We start from the raw sequence: 8,978 nt of genomic DNA, 5'->3' as shown, positions 1-8,978 counted from the left end.
GGGACACAAACCGTCAGACGTACAGACACAGAGACTTTACACTGTAACCCGGGGCGATGCAAACGGGTCAAGATCAGCTGCACAGACAAACGTCTCATTGACCCTTGTAAAGAAGAATATTTATACATTTAAAATACATTATTCATTCACAAAGGAAATTGGTGTCCTTAAACGAGGGATTTTCCTAATTTTTTTAAATTAAGGCATCAATATCAATTTCCAAAACATGCCTTGGGTTGTTGAGCGATTCAACTCATAGGCGAGTCCACGGAAATAATACAGGACCGTCCATATTAACAGGACTTTGGGTCTGGTTTTTTGACAGTTTTCACTGGTTATGAGGAGCAATATGTGAGATAAATATGGTGATAATTGATCGTTGTTCAGGTGCATTAAACCACGTTGAGCTTCTTCTTACCAGGCTCTGTGGAGCAGAAACTCTTAATGTCAGCTACCGTCCATAATAACAGGACTTTGGGTCCAATTTTTTTGACAGTTTTCAGTGATTTTAAGGATCAATATGAGAAAGAAACTTGGTTATTTTTTTTATTATTTTTTTATCTACTGTTTCTACTCTGTAAAGTGACTTTGAGCTTGGGAAAAGCGCTATACAAATTCAATTTATTATTATTATTATTATTATTATTATTAATCACTGATAATGTTTGGGTCCATTAAACCACGTTAAGCCTCTTTCTCGCCATAGACACCAACGAAGAAGAGAACTTTAACGGGGCATAACTTCTATAATCGTGCGATTTGAGTTTAGTTTTTTTGACAGGTTTAAGTGTTCATGACAAGGTATGGCCACGGTAAATCTGGTGCTGATTGACGGTTGTTCAGGTCCATTAAACCCCGCTAAGCTTTTTGACTCACCGTGTGCTGGATGACGAACCCGGGCTCAGCGTCGGTCCCAGCAGCTCGGCAGTATAACCCCTTCATCCTGTTGTTATTACCTTATCTTTAAATAACACAGCTTTACAACGTCCCAATAGTCCAATCTTGACGATAATCCTTTTATATATACATATATATAATATGTTATTTATGTTCTCCGGCAGAAAATATCGCTGCTTTCTACCTGCTGCTAACGGACTAGCTGAGTCAGCTAACCGCTTCTTCTTCTTCTTCTTCTTCGTTGTTTACATTTTCTTCCTGTAGTCTTTACAGCAGCGCCCTCTACAGGATGTAGTGAGTACTTTTCTTTTCTTTTTTTTGTTTCTTTTTTTTGTTATTACTTTATTTAAACAAATAACATAACAAAGGTTCAGACATCTCAATTACAAAATAAACAAGAGCCTAAACTTGAAAACGTTAATCATAAAAAACAAAGAACTAAAATGTGACAGCAAGAAGACACCAACTAGGACAACATGGGTGACAACATGGGACCAACATGTGGGGTACCATGGGGGCGGCAAAATGAGGGCAACATGACGGGCAACATGAGGGAACTGAAGACAACATGAGGACCACATCGGGGACACCACAAGGACAACATGCGGAACCATGAAGAAAACATTGAGGGGACAACATGGGGAAACCACCACAAGGACACTCATGAGGAACACATTGAGACCAAACAGAGGACAAACCTGGGGACATACAAGAGGGCAACATGGGACAACATGAGGGACAACCTGAAGGACCCCATCGATTGGACAACACGAGGAACACATGAAAGACAACATGAGGAAAACATGGGGACACACGTATGAGGCGCACAGGCAGGAGCGAGGGATGGGACTGGGAAACATGAAGACAACATCGAGCGACACACATGGGTAAGTCACAGGAATAACAACCGGGCGACACCATGAGGATACACATGAATGACAATGAGAGAGGGTAACAGAGGAACCCATGAAGACAAAATGAGGACAACATGAGTGTACAATACATGGGTGCACAACAGAGGGAACATGATGTGTATATATACATGCGGCGGACAAACCACTGCGGCCCATGGCGATATATATATAGCAGCCCGGCAACAGAGCGACACTATGAATGACAACATCGGGGACAACACGAGGAACATGAGGAAACATGAAGACAACATGAGGACACCACCATGAGGCAAAAGATATGGGACACATGAGGGCAACATGAGGGACCATGGTGACAACATGAGGACAACATGGGGACAACATGGACTGGGGACACACGAGGAAAACATGAAGCAACATGAGGACAACATGGTCACAAGCGACAACACTGGGGACAACATGAGGGCAACATGAGGGCAACATGAGGGACAAAACAGAGACAACATAGGCCACACAATGGGGAAACATGGGGACAACAACAAAGGACAATGACACATGAAGACAACAAGGGACAAACATGAGGACAACATGGGACACATGAGGGCAACATGAGGGCAATGGGCACACACATGAAGACAACATGAGGGAAACTACATGGGACAACCATGAGGGACAACAGGGGGCAACAGAGAGGGCGAACATGGGCGACAAACATGGGACAAAGTGAGGAAACAATGAGGACACACCTGGGACCAACATGAGGACAACATGAGGAACAACACACGGAACAAACACGAGGCACACATGAGGCAACGGACAACATGAGGACAACATATCCTGGACAAAACAAGGTGAAACACATTAGGAAAACTGAAGACAACATAGGGGAACAACATGAGGAACACGATGGGGACCACATGAGGACAACCTGAGGGCAACATGAGGACAACATGAGACAACATGAGGACAACACGAGCGGGACAACATTGAGGGCAATGAGGCGAAACATGGGCGACAAAGGAGGCAACATGGGGACAACATGGTGGGCAACATGAGAACACATGAGGACAACGTGGACAAACTGAGTGACAAGCGGGCCACAGAACACATGGGGACAAACATGGGAGGGACAACATTGGATGATAGACACATGGACACCATTGGAGGAAACATGAGGTGACATGAGGGACAGCATGGGGCAACAGAGACCAACATGGGCAAAAATGAGAGACACATGAGAGGAAACATGGGACAACAGGGGAACACCGGCGGACAAACACAGGAACAACATGTAGGACAAAGTGGGACAACACGAGGACAACATGGGGACAACATGAGGGAACATGAGGGCAACATAGGACACACTGAAGACACCACATGAGGAACAACAGGGAGGACAAAAAATGGGGCAACACATGGGGACAACAATGAGGGAACCCGGGACACATGCGGGGAAATGCAGAACACCTGAGGACACCACGAGGACAACATGAGGAAAAATGAGAACAAACACAAGGACAACACGGAGGACAACAGAGGCACACACGAGGACAAAGCGGAGGACAACATCGAGTAAAAACACAAGGCAACACGACGGACAACCAAAGACGGACAACCAGAGGGACAACACGAGGACAACATGGGGGATAATTGTCTGTTGTTTTGATCCTTTGCTTCTTCTTCTTCTGTTGTTCCTCGATCATCATCAGTGGCCCTGCACTGTAACAATCAGAAACAGATGTTTTTGTTCAGTTCGTCTAAATTGTACAAGAGCCGTCCCTCTTAAATGTCCCGAACTCCAGATGCACAACGTTCTTCTGTCTTTGAATATACATGATTTATACACTGTACCCTTGTGCATATTGCATATTTACACTCTCTTGCCAACCCATGCTGTAAGATGTTGTAATTAAATTACATTTTAGACTCTTAAAATAGATTTAGTTGAAATATTTTATGGATTTTTTTAAGAGCAGGCATATAAATTCCCAAATTTCTGCTGTTTTATGAGACTAACAACATATTCGCTATGGTGAAATATATAGCCGGCTGTCTTTTATGTAATTTCCCAATCCTGGTCATCATAATTTTAGTATTAGTTGGGAGAGAGAAAGAGATTATTCCCAAAATATAAGTACAATTATACACATATTTTTTGCCCTTATTAGCATGTAGCTTTATTGTATTTAGCCTCTAAGTTAGTGTAGTTTATTTTTATGTATTTTGTTGCTTTTTGTATGTACGTTGTCGTATTTCTAATTGGGTTTTTATTTCATTTTTTCACTCTTCTTTTGTTATTTAATGATTGTGGTTAAATGTTGGGAAAACGAGATTATACATTTCAAGGGGTTTATCCTGATAAAAAATAAACACATTTGAATATAAACGTTATTCTTATTTACACATTTGTTGTTTTGCCATATATTTTGTAACAAAACTGGATTTTTTTTTTTATTATTCTAGTAAAATCCTTTTTTTTACTTCACAGCGTCCCTGAGATTCGGGGCAAGCGAGCAGCTCGTAAACTCTCGCGATGTTATGCTCGATTTCATTACAGTCGCGTCTGACATATCGCGAGACGTCAGACGCGTTACCCCATTTTCCAGCTGTCCCTCAGTGCGTCGGGATTTCGGAGCCACGGGAGAATCACCGGAGAGGGTTTTGGTGATAAAACGGCACATTTGGGAGGAAATACAACATTGTACGTTTACATAAAACACGCAACGAGCCACGATATCCTGGATCACGCGATGGAAACTGAACTATGAGGTAAGGGAAGAGTGTAGCTTGTATCTGTGGTGTGGAAGAATGTCCCTGAGCGGGCTTACGTTTACGTTAGCGTTAGCGTTAGCCTAGCTACATGCTAGCTGCGGTGATACATAGGCGTTAGCGTTAGGCTAGCTACGTGCTAGCTACGGTGATACATATAAACGTTAGCGTGGCTAGTTGGTCATTTTTACCCGGTGTAGCTTGACAGCGCGAGTCTATAACTGCGCTATTAACCTGTCTATCACGTGTCTAAATATTGGTTTATAATAAGCTCAGGGCGACATAAAAACTCAAGAAGATGCCATCCGGCTGCTACTAACAGTTAGCGTAACATGCTAATAGCAAATCACTGCATCTGCGCTGGTAGCCTGTGATGGAGCTAGCTAGCTAACGTTAGCATTGAGGGGTGTTTCTTGTGACGGGTGGTTCACTGCAACCGGGTCGGTTGGGAAGATGATGATGATGATGATGATGATGAAGATGAATAGACAAGGTTGCCGACAGTGATGGGGGGGGTAGACAGCGACTTTCACGGGTGGAGGGTGTCTCATTTCGCCTAGCATTTGCTATCCTGATGTTTGTCACGGCTGCACATCTGGCTAACTGTCCACTCAAAAACCCCAGCCTTCTGGCTGTGGGTAGTTTGAGTCCTGAACGTGCCTTTGGGTTGTTGTTGAGCAATGCAACTCATCACAGGCGAGTTCACGGAACTAACACGGGAAGTTTAAGAAGATAAATTGAGAAACACAACTTTGCTGTTACATAAAATAACGCAGTTTCCAGAGAAAGAGGAGCATCAAACTCATCCTGCACTGGTCGATGTGCAACTTCAGCATCTTCACTGCCTTTTGATTGGCTTGCTAAGCTCGAGCTCGATCACTTAGGACTAGTTTCCATGGTAATGCACATGCTGTCAGGTCCTCTTTAACCCCTTGTGTTGTCTGCGGGTCAAATTTGACCCACTTTTCCAAAAATATCCATATCTGGAACGTGGGCTTCTAGATTGAATAACATGGAGATTACATGATGATTGATTCCACACATCACGCTTTTCAAGTACGACATAAGATAGGATTTCTACCTTCATTGACTTTCGGGTGTTTTGTAAATAAATAAAAACTTGCATTTGACAAAGAAAGTTTGTAAAGAAAAAAAGTATACACGTGCTGTGATTATCCTTCATGTAATAAACATCTAAATAATTCATAATTTCTGCTTTTTTTTAACTTAAAGATTAGGTGTCATTTCCTATTCCTGTGTTTATTGACCAGGAATTCCAAAATGTCGTAAATGTTAAATTAGTAATAAGTTAGTGGTGTTTATACATGGTAGTGAAAAGAAGCGTTAAAACGTAAAAAAAAAAAAAAAAGACGCAAAAACATTGAAAGAAAAGAGACAAAAGTGTCGATAAAAGAGATGAAAATGTCGGAAAAAGTCTTGATTTTCAGGACGGGAGTAGAAGGTGCTCTAGGCCAGTGGTTCCCAAAGTGGGGGTTGGGACCACACATTATTTTTTTTTGTGTGTGCTTTTCCGATGTTTTTAGTCGCTTTTTCTGATTTATTTGTCACTTTTTTCCAGCTTTTGGAGCTTTTTTTTTTTTTAAACCTGAGCTGGTTTAATAATTGGTTTTACATTTATTCTTGGAATTCATGGTCAACAAACCTCATTTATATCAAATTATACACACGATTTTAGATAGAAAGGCAGAATTTATGAATTGTTTTGTGCGTGCAATGTTTATAGTGGTGGGTGGGGGGGGGCGGGTCGCAAGTCACTTGCACCGTTACTTTGGGGGTCGTGGGCCGAAGGTTTAGGGAACCCCCTGGTCTAGGCGATGCCATGCGGGTTTTTTTTAAGGCGACAACATTGCTTGTCACACACAGAAAAACACGACGTTGACACGAGCGTGTTGGTCTGCTGTAGAGTGCGGATCGGGCCGGATTTTTCTGTCCGAGCCCGGCCCGCGTCCGACAGAGCAGTAACCGACCCCGACCCGAGCCCGACAGGCATTAAGATGTTTATGTCCGAGCCCGACCCGAGCCCGACACAGTTAAAATCGCATTTGTTTCTCATACTAATGACACATGTAGCCTACGTTTGTTTGTGAGGAAAGCCGCTTTTATTAAGCAACTGTAGGAAGGCATTGGGAAATGTCAACAGATGAGCGCATCGATGCACACGGGGCAACAAGCGCCATTACCTACATAATAAGCTGTTTTAAATTCAAAATGTTCAACGCCTTATCGCGTTGATGTGACCGAGCCCGACCCGAACCTCCTTTCTAAAAATCTGTCCGAACCCGGCCCGGCCCGTCGGGTCCCGTCGGGCTCGGGTCGGGTATCCATCCTCTAGTCTGCCGAGGCTGTAGTCTGCAGCCTAATGCAGGGCCGTGTGTTTTATTATAATAATAATAATAATAATAATAATAATAATAATATGGGATCATGTTCAGCAAACATCTCCTCCTAGCTGCCTGTCCCTGAACACAACTGCCAGCCTGCACCACGGACCATAACAGACGGTGTCCAGCCTAGAATCTGAACCAGATCAAACCAGATCAGAATCAGAATCAGAACCAGAACAGAACCAGAATCAGAACCCAAATCACGAACAGCACAGAACCAGAATCAGAACCAGAACACGCTTATCGATATGGCAGTATAAGCCAAATACGAGGAATTTGTTGTTGGAGCATCGTTACCACATGTGCTTTTCACTACGAACAAACAAAAACATACACCACACCACAGCAATATATCATAGTATACTAATTATAGTATACTAATATAATATATATATATTTAATATTATATATACATACTCTAAACAGACAAAACATATAGAGGCTTAAATTCAGTAAAATGATTTATAATGTTGGGAGCATAGTGCAGAGGGATACTGGATAAAATAGTTATTAGGTTTTATTACATTCTGCATAGAACATTATGAGCAGTTCGTGAAATAGGGAATGAAATTATGAATAATAAAGTGAGATGTGAGATGAGAATTAGTTAATAAATAACAAATCGAATAATTAAACGTGAAATCTAAGAGTGCGATGAATGTGAGAATGATGTAATAATAACAAATAATAAGTGAGAATATGAATGGAGAAGGATGAATAATAAACAAATAATTACGTGAGATAGAGATGAGATGATGAAATAAATACAAATAGTAGATATGAGAATGATGCTGAATATAAGTGCGATAGAGGTAATGATGACATAAACATTAATATAGGTTATGACTAAATAGGTTGGAATGAGTTGAGTGAATATCTATTAAGTGGAATAACCAGTGACCAGGTGCGGGTTTAGAGTACCGTGGTACTGGGTCTGGACAGAATGGACACTGACATTCGTGGGTAGAAATCAGCTGTTCTCAAGAGGAGTCAACCGCAACCTCACCACATTATTGCGTTAGCAATGTGTGAGACCTTCAAATAGCGGTTGTTACATGACACTGACACATTTATGCACGCGTTTGCAAAAACAAAAAGATTAAATAGATCAAGCGTACTTCACCTGATTAATCGAGTAGTGGATGGGAGAATGAATTGGACACAACACTTTGACAAGTGATTAATAGTTATGTTGTTCATTACTAATAATGAGATCATTTTATTTATGGAGGTCTTCCATCAAAAGGGATTACACAAGATATCTTAAACTAGATACAACGGTACACAAAAATGTAAATCGAGCAAAAGTGGCAACTATTTCCTAGCTATTGTAGGATGTCAAATGTGACATTTTGTGCTTTTTTCTCTGTTTATAAGGGCTGTACAATTCCTGATTATCAGTTAAGTGGATTGGAATGAATTGGCATCACGTGGATGCTTAGTTTTAGAGTCGTTAAACTGAGCAAACGTGGCACACCTCTTCCTATGATTGATTGTAGGCTGCTCTAACGGGTAACCAATATTTGACTGCTTTTCCTGGTGTACTCTCTAGATTATATTAAGTACAAAGATATATGTGGGGATCCTTTCACATCATAGCATATCTTAGTAATACAATACCTATGAGGTACAATCAACCTAGTGTGTAAAGTCAAATGAGAACCTCTGCCTTACTGTAGATCGAAAGTCGACCAGTGCATTATTTAATATAGTAATTAGATTCAACTCCATTAGACTGTCTACTGACTCGTACTGACATCCAGACTTATAAGAAGACATAGATTGTGTCATAATGTTATGTGCGTGGGGTGGGTTTATTATGCTCATCATCTCTGTGTGGATAATTAATCACTTTTAGCCGAGTTATGGGTGCAAGCCAGTAATTTATTCCTCTATGATTGGTGCTAGATCATATCTCTCCACATTATCTAGTTGTTAAGTGTACTTCGAAGAGATGTGTGATTTTGTGTGTGGTGTATTCCAGTGTGGGTGTGTTAGTGGTTGAGTAGTGGTGGTTTGTTTGTGTGTGTAGTGG

The 8,978-nt window shown here is 41.5% G+C and overlaps 1 protein-coding gene across 3 annotated transcripts in view; it reads right to left on the bottom strand.

The window, feature by feature from the left end:
• cryzl1 (crystallin, zeta (quinone reductase)-like 1) overlaps positions 1 to 1,136 on the bottom strand; it is a 16,481-nt gene extending 15,345 nt beyond the window's left edge. For 2 of the 3 annotated variants that reach the window (XM_032540924.1, XM_032540925.1), the window contains exon 1: positions 877 to 1,136. In XM_032540924.1, coding sequence (XP_032396815.1) covers positions 877 to 942 — 66 coding nt within the window. In that variant the 5' untranslated portion in view covers positions 943 to 1,136. The remainder of the gene's footprint in view (positions 1 to 876) is intronic. The other variant, XM_032540926.1, reaches the window with a different exon arrangement.
• Between the last annotated feature and the right edge of the window lie 7,842 nt (positions 1,137 to 8,978).

This window comes from Etheostoma spectabile, chromosome 17, assembly GCF_008692095.1.
Source record: "Etheostoma spectabile isolate EspeVRDwgs_2016 chromosome 17, UIUC_Espe_1.0, whole genome shotgun sequence".
NCBI lineage: Eukaryota > Metazoa > Chordata > Actinopteri > Perciformes > Percidae > Etheostoma > Etheostoma spectabile.
The sequence above is the reverse complement of the archived record's forward strand: the minus strand, read 5'-3'. Positions and strand labels throughout refer to the sequence as shown.